Source organism: Ictalurus furcatus, chromosome 29, assembly GCF_023375685.1.
Source record: "Ictalurus furcatus strain D&B chromosome 29, Billie_1.0, whole genome shotgun sequence".
Lineage (NCBI taxonomy): Eukaryota > Metazoa > Chordata > Actinopteri > Siluriformes > Ictaluridae > Ictalurus > Ictalurus furcatus.
In genome coordinates, this window is record NC_071283.1 from 2557937 (window position 1) to 2578886 (window position 20950).

Below are 20950 nucleotides of genomic sequence, written 5' to 3' on the forward strand. Positions count from 1 at the left end.
CCCGCGTTTTAGAATCCATTTTTTTCCACATTAAAAACCAACCACTTTCCAATATACACGATCCAAACGCATCCCGCCTACTTTGCTGTGATTGGCTAGCACGAACAGCCGTTTCCCCCGATTGGATGATCACAACGTCGTTCAACCGCCTCACTCGCCACCCTGACGCGGGGTCGCGCGCTCCCGACTAGCCAGGTTTTGCGAGTTTTGATTGGCTGTTTTCCAGGCGGTCGCTAAGGGAGACGTAAACGCGTTGCAGCGAGGCATTCTGGGAAGGAGGAACTGCTCTGTTATGCTGGTTGCTCGTAGAAAATGAAGGTTTGTAACGCGAATTATGTTTAAATCGAACTGTATTAATTCATGCTGTCAAAGGAAGTGGTTAAGTTCGGGGTTTGTTTTATCTCACGCGTTGCTTTCGGAGCTTCAGCTAACGGAGCTAGTTAGCTAATGAGCATCCTGGCTAGCGTACTAATTAGTATGCACAGCTAGCTTAATGGTTTAGCTGCTATTAGAGAATACTAGCGAGCTATGAAGTAGGATAGTATTAGTGTGCAACTGTGGAACTGGCTCCTACAGCGAGACTATAAGGGTCTTGTGTGTGTTTTTCTCCTTCTTACTACTAATACTGATGTTATTATTATTATTATTATTATAATTATTATTATTCGTTCTCTTTCAGCGTGTCTTCACTCTTTCTGAAAAAGCCTGGAGTGGATCATGTTTGCAGTACAAATGGCAGAAATCTTTAGGGAATTATCTGGCTGTTGCTGGGTACGACTCGATCAGATTCATTTCCGTGTACGTGTTTATTTATTCGTTTATTTTCTGCTTAATAAACAGAGGAAATGTGTGGTGTTGGTTTTTTTTTTTGGTCTGTCCAACGTTTAGACCCGACAACTCGGTGAAGATCTTCGACCGTCATGGACAGAAGATGAACGAGATCAATCTCCCTGGGTAAGCAGACACATCTGTGACATCTGCATAAACAAGATGACTAAATCCTCCTGGGTAACAGCTGTGTGTGTGTGTAGGAGGTGCGTCTCTTTGGACTGGGATAAAGACGGAGACACTTTGGCCGTCATTGCGGAAAAATCCTCTTCCGTTCATCTGTGGGACGCCAACGTGAACAAGACGTCACAGCTGGACAGCGGCATGAGATCTGTGTGAGTGGTGCAAAGCTGGTGCTTTTCGTAAAGAAAGAAAGCAATTGTTAATTAGATTCGCTGTACGATTATGGAGTGCGTTAAGTGACCGCGCCCCCTTCAGTGTGACTGACAGGTACAGAGGCCACGCCTTCTTCAGTCTTCAGTCTCGTTAAGGTTGAGTAATTGTGGTCCCTGATTGTGTATTAGAGATCAGCTGTCTTTTCTGCTGTGGTCCAAAACGGGGCCGCTGTTGGCCGTCGGGACGTCGAAAGGAAATCTGCTCATTTACAACCAGCAAACCTCACGCAAGATTCCAGTGCTGGGTAAAAAAACATCACACACACACACACACACACACACACACACACACACACACACACACGAGATGAAATATTCATTTCAATGACCCGAGTCATTTGAGTCCTTATATGAGTAATTCAGATTTGCTCAGATTCGTTTAGATTCATTCAGCGTGTGTGTGTGTGTGTGTGTGTGTGTGTGTGTGTGTAGGTAAACACACTAAAAGGATCACATGTGGCTGCTGGAGTTCTCAGAACCTGTTAGCTCTGGGCAGCGAGGATCACAACATCACAGTCAGCAATCATGAAGGAGACACCATCCGACAGGTGTGTGTGTGTGTGTGTGTGTGTTTGTTTATGTTTGTGAAGCAAAAGTAGAAGTTCTAATGTCCTCCTCCACTCTGTTTGTGTCCTTCAGACCTCCGTTCGAGCGGATCCAGCTGACATTCAATTCTCTGTGATGAAGACGGATGAGAGATCGTCACCAGGAGAGAGCACGGTGGCTGAACACACACACACACACACACAAACACACTCACACAGTAGAGATATAACTGTAATTTCAGGGACTCAAGCCATGTGAGTTGGCGCACTTAAATGATTCGTTAAGATTCATTCAGACTTGTACGGATTTGCTCAGATTCGTTCAGATTCATTAGGATTCATTCAGATTCATTAGGATTCGTTCAGATTCATTAGGATTCATTCAGATTCATTCAGATTCATTAGGATTCGTTCAGATTCATTCAGATTCGTTCAGATTCATTAGGATTCATTCGGATTCATTCAGATTCGTTCAGATTCATTCAGATTTGTTCAGATTCATTAGGATTCATTCAGATTCATTAGAATTCATTCAGAATCGTTCGGACTTGTTCCGATTTGTTCAGACTCTTTGAAACATGTTCAGACTTGTACGGATTTGTTCAGATTCGTTCAGACTCGTACAGATTTGTACAGACTCCTTCAGGGCCGAGTTTCCCAAAAGCGTTGCGGCACACAGGTCTTGATAGAACTAGCATGACAATGATCTCTCTCTCTCTGTCTCTCTCTCTGCCATTTAAGATGATATTAACTTTGCATTACATTTCGGAAACTCGGCTCAGATTCATTCCGATTGAATCATTTATGACATCATATTTATCAAAGTCATCATATGACTGGTTTATAGTTACCATGGCATCATATGACTGCTTGACCTCTGACCTTTAGGTGAGTGTGGCGGTGGGGAAGGCGACTCTATTCCTGTTTAACCTGAACGACCCGGATAACCCCATCGAGCTGGCTTTCCAGGAGCGCTACGGCAACATCGTCTCCTACCGCTGGTATACACACACACGCACACACATCTTCTTATCGAGTGATTGTCCTATCAAAATTGTATATTTTTAAAAACTTTTAATCGAAACAATAATGACACACTGCTGTAATCTTGTTTTGGGTGGGGCTAGATGTGGGTGGGGCTAGATGTGAGTGGGCGTGGTTAAACTGCAAATTCTGTAAAACGCAACAGAAGTCCGATGTTGATTCCAAACTCTCTCAGACTGTTTCGTGTTGTCTCTCTTGCAGGTATGGTGATGGTTATATAATGATCGGATTCTCGCACGGTTATTTCGTGGTGATCTCCACACACATCCGCGAGATTGGACAAGAACTTTTCCAGGCTCATAATCACAAAGACAGTTTGAGCAGCATCGCCATCACTCAGGCTCTCAACAAAGCTGCATCATGTGGAGATAACTGGTGTGTGTGTGTTTGTGTGTGCATCTATGTACAGTTCTGTATGCTGCAGTATCGGCGCGTGTGCGTGTGTGTGTGTGTGTGTGTGTGTGTGTGTAGAGTAATGTATGTATGGTCTCTGTGCAGTGTAAAGATCCATGACCTGACTGATCTGAAGGAGATGGATGCCATCGTCACGCTGGACGAGGAGACTAAAGGTGGCTGCTTTTCCGCTCTCATGTGCACGCTCGTTATGGTTGCTCTGTACTTCACAGCTTCCCCTGAATTAGTCTTTTTGTTTTGTTTTGTTGTTATTGTTGTTTAGCGAGTATGTCCCTGTCTCTCAGGCTTAGATCAGATCTGTTGGACGGACGATGGTCAGCTGTTGGCTGTGTCCTCTCAGCAGGGCAGACTGCACGTGTATCTGACCAAGCTGCCCATCCTCGGACACAGCTGCGGCACACGCATCGCTTACCTCACGTCCCTGCTGGAGGTCACCGTCGCCAATCAGGTGGAGGGGGTGAGCAACACACACACACACACACTTCTCTTATGAATGTCATTATATTGTTAGTAGCACTTTATTTGAATAGTCCACAATAGTCACTCCACAAATACCTTAGAATGTCCATACACTATACACAGATGACCTTTAGACTATGGTACTATCTATAGACTGCATATAGAGTAAATAAAGGCTATGTGTATACTATCTAAAGACTAACTATAGACTATAAACTACCTATACATAATAGATTTGCTATCTATAGACTATCTATAGTATGTATATAGAGTAGCTAAAGGCCATGTATATACTATCTAAAGACTACCTACAGGCTAGCTATATACTATATATGTTTAGACTATACATTACCTATTCACTGCCTATAGACTGTATACGCCAAAAGACTACCAATAGACTAATATATATATATATATGAGAGAGTAATGTAAACTATTATAAGATTTCCTGTGGACTATAGAATATGGATTATCTATAGATTATATATAGACTACCTGTAGACTATGGACTATCTATACACTATGGATTATCTATAGAGTATCTATAGACTACCAATAGAGTACCCGTAAACTATATATAGAGTAACTGTACACCATGTATAAACTGTATAGACACTCTATAGACCATGTATAGACTGTTTAAACTATATATAATATATAAATCTATAGGCCATTAGCCATTATCACTTGTACTAATTTCAAACAATATGTCAATAGCTCATGGTTGTTGACGTTTAGTAGATAAACTTTTTTTTTTTTTAATTAAACTTCTTTAAATATTATTTGGTTATATTAAGTTTGGTTTATTAGGGTTGTTTACTAGATCATCTATACACTCTATCATCTTATCCCTAATACAGGAAAGACATGAAAATGACATTGGATATATATATATATATATATATATATATATATATATATATCAGAAATACATGTTAGGTATACTAAAACATGCTTACTTACCCGCTTATTACATATCAAAGCTAAATGTTTATAAAGTTAAAAACAAATGCTCGACTCTTGGTGCGTCCACCAGAGGGCACTGTTGGACTGAACGTTGTGACGCTACCACACTATGCATTTCATCAGGTCTGTGTGTTGCAATTCTCGTTTCAGACTCGGTTTTATAGGGTGTTATAAAAGTATGCACAGTGTTTACGGTATTTCGGGTCGTATTTAGAGAAATGTGCTCAGATGGACCAACATGCGGCAAGCTAGTGTAATTTTATTGTAAACTAATAACCTAAAAAAAAAAAAAAGAGCACAAGGAGAAAACTTGCCTGTTAATCATGTTTTCCTCCCAGAGGAAGATCGCTGTAATATTCGGGCATGTTTTGTGGGCGTAGCTTTTGAGGGGACACTGTATATATATATGCCACTATATATATATGCCACTTCCTGTTTCCTGTCCACACAGGAAGCTGCGGTTACCGTTGCGGTGGAGGTGGAGCCTAACTTTATTGCTGTGGGACCGTACCACCTGGCTGTAGGGATGAACAACCGGGCGTGGTTTTATTCGATGGGAGACAGAGGTGAGTGGCGTGTGATGTACGATTGAGACACAACGGGAAGCAGTTCAGCGGTTAATTACGAAATTGTGCTTTAAATTGTGATTGTGTGCGTAGGTGTGGAACGTCTCAAGGACACTGAATATCTGGGCACCGTAGCTAGTTTGTGTCTGAACTGTGACTACGCAGCGGCTCTGTTCGAGGGAAAGGTCCAGCTACATATGGTACGAGCGTGTGTGACGTGACTGATGTGATTTACTCGACCACAGCGGTTCATTTCAGTTTTGGGTGTAATCAAAATTTTATACCCGTTTACGGCAGAGTACTGATGCAGGAGGGTGTCTAGAAAATATGAACAAAGGACAAATGTGTGTGTGTCTTTGTGTGTGTGTGTGTGTGTGTGTAGATTGAAGGTGAAGACCAGGACGTTCAGGAGGACAGACAGACGAAGCTCTTCCCAGATCCTGACCAGAAATATCGCATCCTCAGCCACGCACTATCCACGGAGTTTCTGTTCTACGGAACGGATGTAGGACATCTCACACACACGCGCATACACATACACATGAATACACATGCAAGCTGTACTGAGTGTTCTCTCTCTCTCTCTCTCTCTCTCTCTCTCTCTCTCTCTCTCTAGACTGGTCTGATTCAGTGTTTCTACATCGAGGACTGGCAGAGCGTGAACGAGTACCGCCACCAAGTGGCCGTGCGCAAGGTTTTCCCCGACCCCAACGGAACCAGGCTCGTCTTCATCGATGACGAGAGCGACGGATTCCTTTACTCTCCGGTAAACACACTTTTACACACACACACACACACACAGTTTCCTGTTCTCCCACTCTAACAAATTAGTAAGGATTGTCCTCCTCTCCTTCACCTTTAGCTGCGAATATTCTAACATGCTGCTGGTGTGTTTTTTTGGGTGACGTGCAGGTGGACGGCTCGCTGTTCGAGATCCCCGACTTCTCCTCCACCATAACGGGTGTACTGTGGGAAAACTCGGTCAGCGATAAGGCCGTTTTTGTGGCGTTCGACGAGGACAAAGTGTACACTTACGCCTTCCACAAGGACACCATACAGGGTCGAGACAAATCCCCCAACTCTAAATCAGTTCATTTCCTTATTGATGAATTTTAGCTCACAGTCCAAGAGCATGTTTTAGTGTTCCTAACCTCCTGGTAAAGGTAACCATATTTTGGGCTGAAATATACTGTTACAAAGGGATTTTCCATATGTATGCGACCTTGTATCAGTACACAATGACAGCAGGGCATGGTTAAATGCAACAGCAGAGTTCAGACAGTATGGACTGAGAGCAAATGAATGTTTGCATTCAGTTAAAAATCATTCTTGGGGCGCCAATAATTTTGGCATGTATATTATTAAGAGAGAATACTACTGAAAAGTAGTTCTAATGAGAATTATTTTTCGTTAGAACAAAGATAAATAGTTTCCGAGTGGAAATAAACTTTTGAAATATTGTGTGCAATGTTTATCGTTTTGCGATCGTTTTTGCACATGATTACGAAGGGTGCCAATAATTCTAGAGAAGACTGTATCTGTTTGTTTGTTTACACTGCGCTAATGTAGAACGAATATCCCCGTCTCTCTCAGGTTCGAAGGTGATTCTGGCGGGTGCCACCAAACTGCCGTTTTCCCACAAGCCCTTGCTGTTGTATAACGGCGAACTGACGTGCCAGACGCAGAGCGGCAAGACGAGCAGCGTACTTCTGAGCACACACTCTTTCCTTAACAGCACACAGACGAGCAGCAGCAAAGAGCAGCTCCAGTCCCTGCTGCAGCAAGCCATCAAGATCAAGAAGTACACACACACACACACACACACACACACACACATACTTTTATTTATATTACTTATTGCCTCCAAGGAAATATTTTGAATTTTTTGGTGTGTGTGCGTGCAGGTTCTCAGCGGCGTGGTCTTTGTGTTCAGCTCTGGGCAGGACCGAGGCCTGGGCGGAGCTGGGCAGGGCGTGTCTCCATCACATGGAGGTGGAGTTGGCCATCAGAGTGTATCGAAGCATGGGCGATGTGGGCATGGTGATGTCACTGGAGGACATCAAGGTGTGTACAGGGGCCACGCCTCTTTCACTGACAGACACAGAGGCCATGCCTCCTTCATTAGGTCTGACACACAGAGGCCACACCTACTTCATTAGGTCTGACAGACACAGGCCACACCTACTTCATTAACTCTGACAAACACAGAGGCCACACCTCCTTCATTAGGTCTGACAGACACAGAGGCCACGCCTCCTTCATTAGGTCTAACAGACACAGTGGCCACACCTACTTTATTAGGTCTGACAGACACAGAGGCCACACCTCCTTCATTAGGTCTAACAGACACAGTGGCCACACCTACTTTATTAGGTCTGACAGACACAGAGGCCACACCTCCTTCATTAGGTCTAACAGACACTGTGGCCACACCTACTTTATTAGGTCTAACAGACACAGTGGCCACACCTACTTTATTAAGTCTGACAGACAGAGGCCACACCTCCTTCATTAGGTCTAACAGACACAGTGGCCACACCTACTTTATTAAGTCTGACAGACACAGTGGCCACACCTACTTTATTAAGTCTGACAGACACAGAGGCCACACCTCCTTCATTAGGTCTAACAGACACAGTGGCCACACCTACTTTATTAGGTCTGACAGACACAGAGGCCACACCTCCTTCATTAGGTCTAACAGACACAGTGGCCACACCTACTTTATTAGGTCTGACAGACACAGAGGCCACACCTCCTTCATTAGGTCTAACAGACACAGTGGCCACACCTACTTTATTAGGTCTGACAGACACAGAGGCCACACCTACTTTATTAGGTATGACAGACACAGAGGCTGCGCCTACTTCATTAAGTATGACAGACACAGAAGCCACACCTACTTTATTAGGTCTGACAAATAAAGGCCACGGCTACATCATTAGATCTGACTAAACACAGGCCACGCCTCCTTCATTCGGTCTGACACACAGGCCACGCCTCCTTCATTAGGTCTGACGCACACAGACCACGCCTCCTTCATTCGGTCTCACACACACAGGCCACGCCTCCTTCATTCAGTCTGACACACACAGGCCACGCCTCATTTTTATAAGTAATGTTCTCTTGTTCTTAGGGAATAGAGGATCAGAATCTGCTGGCTGGACACCTGGCAATGTTCTGCAACGACTACAACCAAGCTCAAGACCTTTACCTGGCTTCCTCGTATCCGATGGCAGCACTGGAGGTCTCGCGAACACACACACACACACACACACAAACTAAGTGGAATTTCAAAGCATATATAACACTGCTATAATGGTGTGGTTGAACTGTGTGTGTGTGTGTGTGTGTGTGTGTGTGTGTGTGTGTGTAGATGAGGAGGGACCTGCAACATTGGGACAGTGCTTTGCAGCTAGCTAAGAGGCTAGATCCCGATGAAATCCCTTTTATATCTAAGGAATACGCCATCCAGCTGGAGTTCGTGTAAGCTTTTCCTTGTATAAATGCAGCAAATACATTAAACGTTCATAAAAACTCGCCACGCATGCTGTAGGACTCCGGTAGTTTATCGTTTTTCATTGTGCTGGTGTTTTTCGTTATTCAGTGGAGATTACACAAACGCCCTGGCTCACTATGAGAAAGGCATCACTGGGGACAACAAGGTAAGAGCATTTGCTAGTATTTCCAATGGTGAAATCCTATAGAGAGTTAAAACATTGTGTATGTGTGTGTGTGTGTGTGTGTGTGTGTGTGTGTAGTTCCAGGAGCATGACGAGAGTTGTTTGGCTGGAGTGGCCCGCATGTCCATCAGGATGGGAGACATCCGCAGAGGAGCCAACCAAGCCATCAAACACCCGAGCAAAACGCTGAAGAAAGAGTGCGGCGCCATCTTGGAGAGCATGAAGGTGGGTGTGTGTGTATGTGGTATAAGAGTATAAAACACTCCAGGACGTGCTGTTATAGCTCTGACTTTCTTTTCTGGGTTTAATTTTCCCCGCAGCAATATTCTGAGGCGGCACAGCTGTACGAGAAAGGCCAGTACTATGACAAGGCAGCTTCTGTCTACATTCGCTGCAAGAACTGGTAGAAAATAACACAACCTGGCTAGGACATGCACACGTACAGTATTTACAACCGTTAATGGCTGAAGTCGGATTTTCTGGGGTCGTGTGAACTTTTGACCTCTGCGTTTCAGGGCAAAGGTTGGAGAGCTGCTGCCCCATGTGAGCTCTCCCAAAATCCACCTGCAGTACGCTAAGGCCAAGGAGGCCGACGGAAAGTATGTGCGCTGCGTCAATTACGCTCTTCAAAAAATAAATTCATTGTCTAAAACTTCTTATCGTGTGTGTGTGTGTGTGTGTGTGTGTGTGTGTGTAGATACAAAGAGGCCACGATGGCCTACGAGAGCGCCCGGGATTGGGACAGCGTGATCCGGATCCTCTTGGAGCATCTTAACAATCCAGAGGAAGCGGTCCGGATCGTGCGGGAAACCCAGTCCGTCGACGGCGCCAAGATGGTAGCCAGGTCTGAGAGACGTATTAATAACATTTGCACTTAAACGAATCAATTAGCTCTAGATTGCCCCTAGGTGTGAATGAGCTTGTGAATGTGTGTGTGTGTGTGTGTGTGTGTGTGTGAATTCTCCCACCTCGAAGTTAAGCACTTCTTGAGGACGAACGGAACAGATGCAAGTTCGATCCCATTAACATCTGTATCGCCGGCAGGTTTTTCCTGCGTCTGAGCGATTACGGCTCAGCCATCCAGTTCCTGGTGATGTCGCACTGCAGCGACGAGGCCTTCCAGCTCGCCCAGCAGCACAGCCAGATGGAGGTGTATGCTGACATCATCGGTGAGGTCACGCTCGGCTCCTGGTCCGGTTTAGCGGTTCGCAGGAGGGAAAAAAAATAAACACACCACCACCGGTCCTGTGTCCCAATTCGCCTGCTTACGCTACGCGCTAAAAGTACACGTTTTTCAGCGTGCAGTAAAAGAACTCGCAAGTACCGGGACACACTAACACGTCGTGTAACGGACATTTCCTTTACACGTCTCTAAAACGCGCTGTACTCGTCCGACCGTATTTGCAGGTTGAATTCGGCGACGCAAACTGTCACAAGTCTCCTCCCTCCCTCTCTCCTTCCCTCCTGCAAGGAGTTGTGGGTAATATTACTACCCGGAATAGTAGCCCATCCGGGTACCTTTGGGACACTCGTTTCAATATACTACAATTTAGGACGCACTAATTCTAATCTCGGGTACTATTTAGGACGGTTTGTAGGCGAATTGGGACGCAGCATGGGTCTTTTATCGTGTTTGTCCGTCCGGCTGCCTGACCAGCTGTCTTTTTCTCCGTCTGTCCATATTTCTGTCTGTCTTGTCTTCTCGTCCATCTGGGCTGTCCATCTTTCTGTCTGTCTTATGAACCTGCCTGTCTTTCTACCCATCTGTCTGTCCGGCTGTCCGGTGTCGCTCTCTCTCTGTCTCTCTCTCTCTCTGTCTCTCGGCCCGTCCGTTCATCTTGTCTATTCTGTCCAACTATCCGATAAAGACAAACACCAGACGCGTCAAGCACTCTCTCTTGAACCGTGTTGTGCGCGTGTGTGTCGTCGCCAGGCTCCGAGGCCAGTATGGAGGACTACCAGAGCATAGCGCTTTATTTCGAGGGAGAAAAGAAGCACCTGCTGGCTGGGAAGTTTTTCCGGAAGTGTGGCCAGTACAGCAGGGTGAGTGTGCTCTCGCTGTCCTCGTCATTCCGTCCTTCTTAGTGACTCCTGTTTTTGAGGCTTTATTGCGTTCCGAGGAATCTCTAATCTTTTTTTTCTTTCTTTCTTTCTTTCCCCTCAGGCGCTGAAACACTTTCTGAAGTGTCCCAACACTGATGATAACGTGGCTATAGAAATGGCGATTGAGACGGTAAGGACATGACGACGACGTCGGTGGTAAAAGGTATTACAACGAAGCGAAGGACGCATACACGGTCGAATTTCACCTTAGTTTTAAACGTCCTGCAGTTCTAGTCTGGGATACAGACGTGAGGGTTATAAACACAATAGGAAGTTCCCGAATTCATCCCGAAGCTGACGATTTTGAAATATTTTGTTTTTATTAAAGAACAACACGTCATACTCTTTACCTGTTTTATATTCACGTTCAGCGTTTGGGGAACAACATTTCTTTCAAAGTGAAAAAGACTCGGAATGTCCCAGAGAAACCGCATCCATCTAAAGACTTTCCCACTGAAGGAAAAACGTCCGACCGCTAACCCTCCTCGAGAGATCTCCTGACAGAAAACTTTACAACCAAGCTTTGGGAATAGCACTAGATCTACTCGCGTTGTTTGATTGACTGACTGCGACTTGCGTGTCGTTAGAACTTGTGTATGTTCACAGATTGGAGAAGCTAAAGACCAGGCTCTGAGCAATCAGCTGATCGATTACCTCATGGGAGAGAGTGACGGTATACCGAAGGTAAAATACATGATTAGTCACTAATATTCAATAACGTTTGATTACAATGTGCCTTTTTTTGTAAAAAAAAATTAAACAAATAAAAAGATCCAAACCGGTTATGGATAATTCCACCAAAAATGCTATGTGGCTAACACGAAGTACCGTAGAAGCTAGCAGGATATGAAATGCAGCAGTTATTTTCCCAGCTTCCAGTGTTCCGAGGTCCCTATATTCCCAGACGTCTAGCGTTCTGTTTACCGGTCCATATTTTCCCCAATGCTTCCAAGATCCTATTATAAATATATAACGTTTTAAGGTGTTCCGATGACCCCTTAGCTGTGACATTTAGATTGCACATCGTGCTGAAAGAACCCTGGGACACTGAGATCAGACACACGCCCGTCTTTCTAGCTACTTCCTTGCTAGCTGCAGTACGTTAGCATATTTAGCCGAACTGTTCATATTGTGTTCTTGTTCATTTTTGTAATAACTCTCATTCATGTCATCTTTGTTTTGTTTTGCTTCTGTCGCTTTCTGCATGTAGTCTCTCTCTGTGAGTAGAACACTGCTGTGCTGAAACAGCACAAGCCAATGTGTGTGTGTGTGTGTGTGTGTGTGTGTGTGTGTGTTTTTCACCTGCTCCGTGTTACACGTATAATATAGCTCGTACCCCATAGCTTAGTCCTATGATTCGCTAGTTCCTGTTTGAGTTCATTCTAGTTCAAACTGATGAGCGAAAACTCTCATTCAAACCGATTCCGTGTGCGCTAGCGTTCTGTTCAATCAGCCGAGGTCGTAGTAAGAGCAGGAACTAAACGTAAACACTAGCGTTTGAGACAAAACAACACTGACATCAGTGTGTTGTTTGGCTGTAAGTAGGAGTAGTTTAGTGTTTGTGTACCGTATGATTGGGCTAGATAGCTGCTGTGCGTGTGTGTGTGTGTGTGTGTGTGTGCAGATGATTGGCTGATTGTTTGTGTGTGACTCCTGCCTTTCTTTCCTAGGACGCTAAGTATCTATTCCGGCTGTACATGGCGCTCAAACTCTACAGGGAGAGCGTAAGGACGGCCATCATCATCGCCAGAGAGGAGCAGACGGCAGGTGTGTGACCAAATATTTATTCCAGACTCAGGGTCCGATTAAAATCCAAGAGAATACGTAAAAATAAAATAAAAAATTATATATATACGCAATCTAGGTTTCTTGAAGAACATTCTCATCGCATCATTATAAGCTACTTGAAGTCTCGCTAAGCTCAGCTAAGCTAAGCTAAGCTAAGCTAAGCTAAGCTTGCTATCCTATAGTTAGACATCTTCGCTCCATCTGTACGTCAGCCCGCGTATACGTCACGCGGCGTCGCCTTTCGGTACACGGAACTTAAATTGAGGAGCTGCTGAAGACCAGCACTACTAGGACTAAAGACCATGAGATCATCTGCATACACAATATGGTTCAGTGAAAGATTTCCAACCGTACGTCCAGCGATACAGGCTTTCGGACGTTTCAAAGGCCGTAGGTGCATTAGCTAGCGTCTTTCTTTCCTCTCAACGTGTTTAACCGTGAGGTGAGAGAGCGTGGTAAGATGAACGGCTTTGTGCGACGTTTTCTACACGTAGCTCAAGCTGTAGCTACGGCGTTGATGTGCATCAGACCACCTTAAAAAATAGTTAAACATATGTTCAAATAATAATCTATTAAAATAAATACATCTGACAGTCCAGATATTCAATCTGCTTATGGAACTGATTTGTCCACCCCGTGTGTGTGTGTGTGTGTGTGTGTGTGTGTGTGTGTGTGTGGTAGGTAACTACAGGAACGCCCATGACGTCCTGTTCAGTATGTACATTGAACTTCAGAATAATAATATTAAGATCCCAGCTGAGATGGTCACCAACCTGATGATACTACACAGCTACATACTGGTGAAGGTAACACACACACACACACACACACACACACACACACACACACAGCTGATGAGATATTTTCAACACCCAGTCTTTCATGTGTACGGTTGTGTGCTGGTGGTTAATGTGATGAGCAGAAATGTGCGTTATTGATTTGTAATTCAGTGTAAGTAATACGTCTGTCAGATACACGTGAAGAGAGGAGACCATCTGAAGGGAGCACGCATGCTGATCCGAGTGTCCAACAACATCAGCAAATTCTGTACACGTGAGTCTGTCTCTCACATGCACGCACACGCACGCACACACACACAGAGTCATGCAGATGGGTGACAGATTAAAGTAAGGCTGCTGCCAGAACAACGTCAGTGTGTCTATAGGTTCCACAAGTCTCTGGAACTGTGTGTGTGTGTGTGTGTGTGTGTGTGTGTGTGTGTGTGTGTGTGTGTGTGTTTGCGTTTCAGACGTGGTTCCCATCCTGACGTCAGCGGTCATTGAGTGCCATCGTGCCGGATTAAAAAATTCCGCTTTCAGCTTTGCAGCGATGCTGATGAGACCCGAGTACCGCAGCCAGGTCGACCCCAAATACAAGAAGAAGATTGAGGCCATGGTCCGGTAAGACACTCACACACACACACACACACACACACACACACACACGCTGTTCTGCTTTCACAGGTGACTGTGCTTTCGCTCAGTTTTGTTTGCTTGCCATTCTGCTTTTGCAGGTTTGTTTGCTTTCGCTAATTTCCTTTTGCTTGCTATTCTGCTTTCGCAGGTTAGTTTGCTTTCGCTCATTTCCTTAAGCTTGCTATTCTGCTTTCGCAGGTTTGCTTGCTTTCACTCATTGTCTTTTGCTTGCCATTCTGCTTTCGCAGGTTTGCTTGCTTTCGCTCATTGTCTTTTGCTTGCCATTCTGCTTTCGCAGGTTAGTCTGTTTTCGCTCATTGTCTTTTGCTTGCCATTCTGCTCTCGCAGGTTAGTCTGTTTTCGCTCATTGTCTTTTGCTTGCCATTCTGCTCTCGCAGGTTAGTCTGTTTTCGCTCATTGTCTTTTGCATGCTATTCTGCTTTCGCAGGTTAGTCTGTTTTCGCTCATTTCCTTTTGCTTGCTGTTCTGCTTTCGCATTTTAGTTTGCTTTCGCTGGTGTTCTTTTTCAGCAGGTTAGTTTGTTTTCGCACGCTACCTCGCTTTCACTCGCTTGCCTGCCTGCTTTCTCACGATCTCCTGCTTTCGCAGGTGAGTTTGCCTCCAATTTCTAGATTGCTTTTTCTCGTTTGCTTTTGCTCACCGTTTTGCTTTCAACTCTTCAGACTTCCACTGTATTTACTGATGCATTTTCTGTGATTTTTGCGTACAGGTTTTTATTTATTTATTTGTTTGTTTGTTTGTTTGTTTGTTTTCCCTGGAACCCTTTTATTTGCTTCTAGAACGGCGTACTGCTTTACTCGTATATAAATATTTCACTACAGAATGCCGTCTCTGTCAGTTGTATCGATGCCATACGATTAGTTATTGGCCACAAATTTCACCTTCGGTGTTTATGATATTAGTTACAGCACATTATTTCTAGATTTAATATTTCTGGCACAATTTTAACTCCCATTAAACTCCCCTATCATGTTCGGCAGGGACAGCAAAGACCCTACGGACCTATGCAGATTTATAAGTAGCGCCGTCTCCAGCTCGTGGTGTAGGTCACAGCAGGTTGTGAAAAGTTCAGCAGATATTTTAGAAATCCACCTGCACCTCGGGTAATAGTGCTATAATAAGAGCATGAAGACGTTCTACTGATAGGTCTGACTTTCTGTGTGTGTGTGTGTGTGTGTGTGTGTGTGTGTGTGTGTGTTAAGTCGTCCGGACACGTCTGAGGTGGAGGAGGAGAGCTCTCCATGTCCGTACTGTGGCTTCAGCCTGCCTGAGTGTGAGCTGCTGTGCCCTGGCTGCAAGAACAACCTGCCCTACTGCATCGCTACGGTACGTGCTCGGGTTTAACTAACAAACAAACAAACAAACAAACCATTTCATGTGTGGGTTTATGTGTGACAAACGTATAGCTGAAAATATATTAGCTGTATCTTAAAGTTCACTCTCACTCTGAAGTTTGCTTTCGCTCAGGCGGTCGCTTTCAATTTTAAGCTTGCTTTCGCTTGCTTTTGCTTCGAATCTGGTCTCGCAGAGTTGCTCTCGAGTTTGCTTTCACAGTTTAGTTTGCTCGCTTGCTTTCTCTCGCTCGCTTTCTTTTGCGCACTTCGGTTTTCCTACTCGCTGCTTTCACACGTTCGTTTGCTTTCACTTTCAAGTTTGCTTTTCGTTCTGATTTCATTTTGCGCTGTGGTACGCTTTCACTTGCCAGGTTGCCGTTCTTTGTTTGTCTGCTTTCGCAGGTTAGGTTACGTTTGCTTGCTGGATTGCTTTCGCTCATTTGTGTGCTTTTGCTTTCGCAGATTAGTTGGCTTTCATTCGGTTGTTCGCGTCCGTGGCTTTGGCGTGTTAATCTGCTTTCGATTACTAGATTGCTATCGCTCACTTTTTTGCTTTTGCAGGTTAGGTTACCTTTGCTTGCTAGATTGCTTTCGCTCATTTGTGTGCTTTTGCTTTCGCAGATTAGTTTGCCTTCATTTGCTAGTTTGCTTTTTTGCTTCCGATTACTAGATTGCTTTCGCAGGTTGGGTTACTTTCGATCGATTATTTTTTATTTTTCTTTTTTGCTTTCCCTCACTATTTTCGATTTAGTTTGCGTTTTCTTGTTAACTTGAACTGGCAGGTTAGTTTTCTTTCGACCTGCAGGATTGCTTTCGCTCACTTTGCTTTTGCTCACTGATTTGCTGTTGAAAGTCCGGTTACTTTCACCCGCTAGATTGCTTTCACGCAGTCCTTTGCTTCTGCGCCCACAGTTTGTTCGCTGTCCTTTGCCAGTTCGCGTCCTCCCGGCTGTCTGCTTTTGCTTTTTCGTTCGCCATCACGGAGTGGTTTGCTTTTTCGCACGTTAGGTTTCTTTTGCCCACTAGTACGTTTGGCCCTTTAAGTTGCTGGGTCCTCTCGACTAGGTGTCTTCCAATCATTAGTTTTGCTTGCGCTTTTTTTTTTTGGTTATTGTTCTCTCTCTCTCTCTCTCTCTCTCTCTCTCTCTCTCTCTCTCTCTCTCAGGGTCGCCACATGGTGAAGGACGACTGGTGCGTGTGTCCACACTGCAACTTTCCTGCTCTGTACTCTCAGTTCACACAGTACGTCCCATCACCTCTCTTATCCATCCGCCCAACAGCTCAAAATATTGTACGCGAACGACCTACAGTGTATGTAAAGTGTAAACGTGCGGTAAATTCAAATGCGAGCGCTGTCTTTGAAGCTCCGTTCACATGAACGTGACACCGAATATGATGCCGTGTGACTTCATAGGCGGTCCTACGTTGACTTAACATGTAGCTATGAATGGATAAAAACTGTGATCATCGTTGGTAACTTGCTGTGGTGTGAGAGGAATAGAACGATTCGGGGTGGTAACGGTAACGCCGCTTCACATCAGGCCGCGTCACACCATCCCAGTGTTGATTGTTTTCCTGTAACAGCACAACGCCTAAGTGTTTAATTCCCTGATATAGCAGATAAATGTGCCTACATTTAAGATGTTTCCAGTAAGATATGTTTAGCAGTGACATTTTGATCTGTGTGTGTGTGTGTGTGTGTGTGTGTGTGTGTGCTACAGGCTGTTAGAGACCGAATCGATGTGTCCTATGTGCTGTGAGAGCGTGAGCACGAGTCAGCTGGAGAAGATTTCCGACTGCTCCAAATATCTGCAGCAGGACCAGCATGAGCCCTAACACACACACACACACACACACACACACACACACACACACACTCACACACACACGCACGCACACACGTACACACGTCTTACTAATCCATTTTTATCCTTACTAGCGTTTATTTATATATATATATATATTTTTAAGCGAAAAGCGCACACACACACACACACACACACACACTCTTGCATATCTACAGTCACAGTGCATCCGGAAAGTATTCACAACGCTTCACTGTTTCCACATTTTGTTATGTCGCAGCTTTATTCCAGAATGGATTCAATTCATTATTTTCCTCAAAATTCTACAAACATTACCGCATAATGACGACGGGAAAGAAAGTTTGTTTGAAATCTTTGCAAATTTATTAAAAGAGCACATGTGCAAAAGTATTCACAGCCGTTGCTCAGTACTTTGTTGAAGCAGCTTTGGCACCGATTACAGCCTCAAGTCTTTTTGAGAATGATGCTACAAGCTTGGCACACCTATTTTTGGGCAGTTTGTCCCATTCTTCTTTGCAGGACCTCTCGAGCTCCATCAGGTTGGATGGGGAGCGTCGGTGCACAGCCATTTTCAGATCTCTCCAGAGATGTTCAAGTCTGGGCTCTGGCTGGGACACTCAAGGACACTCACAGAGTTGTCCTGTAGCCAGTCCTTTGTTATCTCGGCTGTGTGCTTAGGGTCGTTGTCCCGTTTGAAGATGAACCTTCGCCCCAGTCTGAGGTCCAGAGCGCTCTGGAGCAGGTTTTCATCAAGGATGTCTCTGTACATTGCTGCATTCATCTTTCCCTCGATCCTGACTAGTCTCCCAGTTCCTGCCGCTGAAAAACATCCCCACAGCATGATGCTGCCTCCACCATGCTTCACTGCAGGGATGGTATTGGCCAGGTGATGAGTGGTGCTTGGTTTCCTCCAGACATGACGCTTTCCATTCAGGCCAAAGAGTTCAATCTTTGTTCAATCTTTGGTCTGAGAGTCCTTCAGGTGTCTTTTGGCAAACTCCAGGCGGGCTGTCATGTGCCTTACTGAGGAGTGGCTTCCGTCTGGCCACTCTACCATACAGGCCTGATTGGTGGAGTGCTGCAGAGACGGTTGTTCTTCTGGAAGGTTCTCCTCTCTCCACAGAGACACGCTGGAGCTCTGTCAGAGTGACCATCGGGTTTTTGGGTACCTCTCCGTCTAAGGCCCTTCTCCCCCGATCGCTCAGTTAGGCGTCCAGCTCTACGAAGAGTCCTGCTGGTTCCAAACTTCTTCCATTTACGGATGACGGAGGCCACTGTGCTCATTGGGACCTTCAATGCTGCAGAAATGTTTCTGTACCCTTCCCCAGATCTGTGCCTCGATACAATCCTGTCTCGGAGGTCTACAGACAGTTCCTTGGACTTCATGACTTGGTTTGTGCTCTGACATGCATTGTTAACTGTGGGACCTTATATAGACAGGTGTGTGCCTTTCCAAATCATGTCCAATCAACTGGTTTTACCACAGGTGCACTCCAGTCGAGTTGTAGAAACATCTCAAGGATGATCAGTGGAAACAGGACGCACCCGAGCTCGATTTTGAGTGTCATGGCAAAGGCTGTGAATACAGTGTGAATGTGCTTTTTTTTTGTTGTTTTTTATTTTTAATAAATTTGCAAAGATTTCAAACAAACTTCTTTCCCGTTGTCATTATGCGGTATTGTTTGTAGAATTTTGAGGAAATTAATGAATTGAATCCTTTTTGGAATAAAGCTGTAACATAACAAAATGTGGGAAAAGTGAAGCGCGGTGAATACTTTCCGGATGCACTGTATGTATTTTTTAATTTTTTTTAAAAATGAGAACAGTTTTGTACAGTTGATTTGTTATAGATTTTTTGCTCATATTTCTCTCATTATAAATAAAAGCGTGATTTTTTTTTCCCAGAACGTACTGACGGAGGCTCGTTTATTTCACTGCTCACTTTACAAATGTAGTCGATCAGTCAAGATGTGATGCTTCTGCTGTACGATTCGATTCTACGTACATACTCTAGGCCACGCCTCCTAGCTGAACCTGACTCCGAACCGTGCTCAGGAAGAAAGTGATTCAGCTTCGGAATGAAGGATGTTTTTTTTTTTTTTTAGTTCTCGAATGTCCTTGTTTTAGCAGGCAGATTGCACAAGGCTAAACCGGAAGCTATACGATTCGAGTCTGGTCTCGAGACGTTTCCTGTATTGACGATCTTGTCTTGAGCGTTGGTCTCAATAGTAAATATGGTGAAAGTTTTACAAGAAGTCATTTCTTCTAAAACACAGCCTAATCATTTCCTTGAATCTTCTGCTCTCGGCCTCGTTTTCATTTGGGACGCTTTCGCAACCCGCTGCGTTTTCTCCCTCGGTTCGGATCGTCAAGACGTATATGAACGCGGCGATCGCGTTCGGATCCGTGCCAAAACGATCGGTCTGAGACCACCTGGATACAGCCGATGATTCTCCGTGTGTTTCCACGACGTTACAACGTACTTCAATAGATCATCGATTTATTAAAGAATGAAATCGTTTAGGAAATAATGCCTGTCCCACACCATTAGCAGGTCCCAGAGTTGAGTTGGGCTTCATACCAGCGCACCGGTAGATTTCAAGCTTGTCCGTAAAGGAGATGGAACGGAAAGACGGGCAGAAATGCAGACACAACCGTTTTTGTGCTTTCAGACCAAACCGCTTGCACTATGGGAGTCCCAGCAGTGCAACGACAGAGTGCACGATGTTTAAAGAATGGAAAGATGCGCTGGTCCTGAATGAGTGAACCAGAAAAGCTCTTATTACAGCTGTTTGTAAAACATGTGGTATGGAAGACCGAGTGGCTCGGGTAGTGTCCGGGACCACGTATATTCAGAACTTCTGAAAGAAAGTGAAAAGCAAGAAGGTTTCCAAAGTGTCCGATGGACATCAAATAAATAATGGGTGATGTACTCCTAAAAAGAAAGCAGTGGAAAACTCTTCGCAGCCTGAGCTGACGCAAGCGTGAGGTAATACTTCTTTGTTCTTCAACAGAATGCGCTATAGCGAGACGTTAAATAAATAGTGGAATGAGTACCGTCGGTGTGCCGCTTCAGATTAACACACGCGACCGTTCTCATGAATGAAATACCTCGGAAATTAGGAGCAGCAGAGGCAAAGTCAAACCTTCTGTAGAGAAACTAAAGCAGGAAACTAAATCCCATAATCACAGAAACAGAGATGTGTGCAATGGCAAAACCTTTAAAAAAAAAAAAAAAATTAATAACTTTCACAAGACAAAAATACAGATACAGGGAAGTATTTATTAGAAGTGTGTGTATAAAGTCCTACTTTTTTTTTTTTTTTTTTACGTAAATATAAAAACATTAAACGTAACTATTCAAAGGAGATCTGATAGCTGGAATAGACACAGCTGTTGGCAATGGAAAAAAAACCCAAAGCTAAGAATTGTTTGAGTAATGCTAAACAATGCATACGTTAGCTACTTAAATATTTTACCTCACAACAAATAATTAGGTGTTCTAATGATATTAAATGAGAAATGTGCCGCTACAATTTGATTTTAATTATCGCAAATGTGAA

General features: G+C 44.4%; 1 protein-coding gene across 1 annotated transcript; it reads left to right on the forward strand.

The window, feature by feature from the left end:
• Nucleotides 1-84: 84 nt before the first annotated feature.
• Nucleotides 85-19681, forward strand: wdr19 (WD repeat domain 19). Its single transcript, XM_053618993.1, has 36 exons — nucleotides 85-318; nucleotides 680-771; nucleotides 889-954; nucleotides 1032-1163; nucleotides 1353-1468; nucleotides 1656-1771; nucleotides 1863-1943; nucleotides 2657-2769; nucleotides 3014-3187; nucleotides 3311-3381; nucleotides 3511-3683; nucleotides 5103-5217; nucleotides 5311-5417; nucleotides 5600-5722; nucleotides 5834-5983; nucleotides 6130-6277; nucleotides 6811-7018; nucleotides 7122-7281; nucleotides 8354-8464; nucleotides 8594-8703; nucleotides 8825-8882; nucleotides 8979-9125; nucleotides 9221-9303; nucleotides 9416-9499; nucleotides 9598-9744; nucleotides 9945-10069; nucleotides 10834-10943; nucleotides 11065-11133; nucleotides 11610-11687; nucleotides 12674-12770; nucleotides 13473-13597; nucleotides 13763-13844; nucleotides 14041-14191; nucleotides 15430-15553; nucleotides 16727-16803; nucleotides 17283-19681. Exons 1-36 carry the CDS (start codon nucleotides 313-315, stop codon nucleotides 17395-17397), a joined length of 4044 nt encoding a protein of 1347 aa, XP_053474968.1. The 5' UTR covers nucleotides 85-312; the 3' UTR covers nucleotides 17398-19681.
• Nucleotides 19682-20950: the final 1269 nt, after the last annotated feature.

What these genes read in the sequence shown, in the direction of transcription:
- wdr19 (XM_053618993.1), top strand. An exon ending in ACGGATTCCTTTACTCTCCG is followed by an intron (nt 5,984 to 6,129) that starts GTAAACACACTT and finishes GGTGACGTGCAG; the next exon opens with GTGGACGGCTCGCTGTTCGA. An exon ending in CAAGCCATCAAGATCAAGAA is followed by an intron (nt 7,019 to 7,121) that starts GTACACACACAC and finishes GTGTGCGTGCAG; the next exon opens with GTTCTCAGCGGCGTGGTCTT.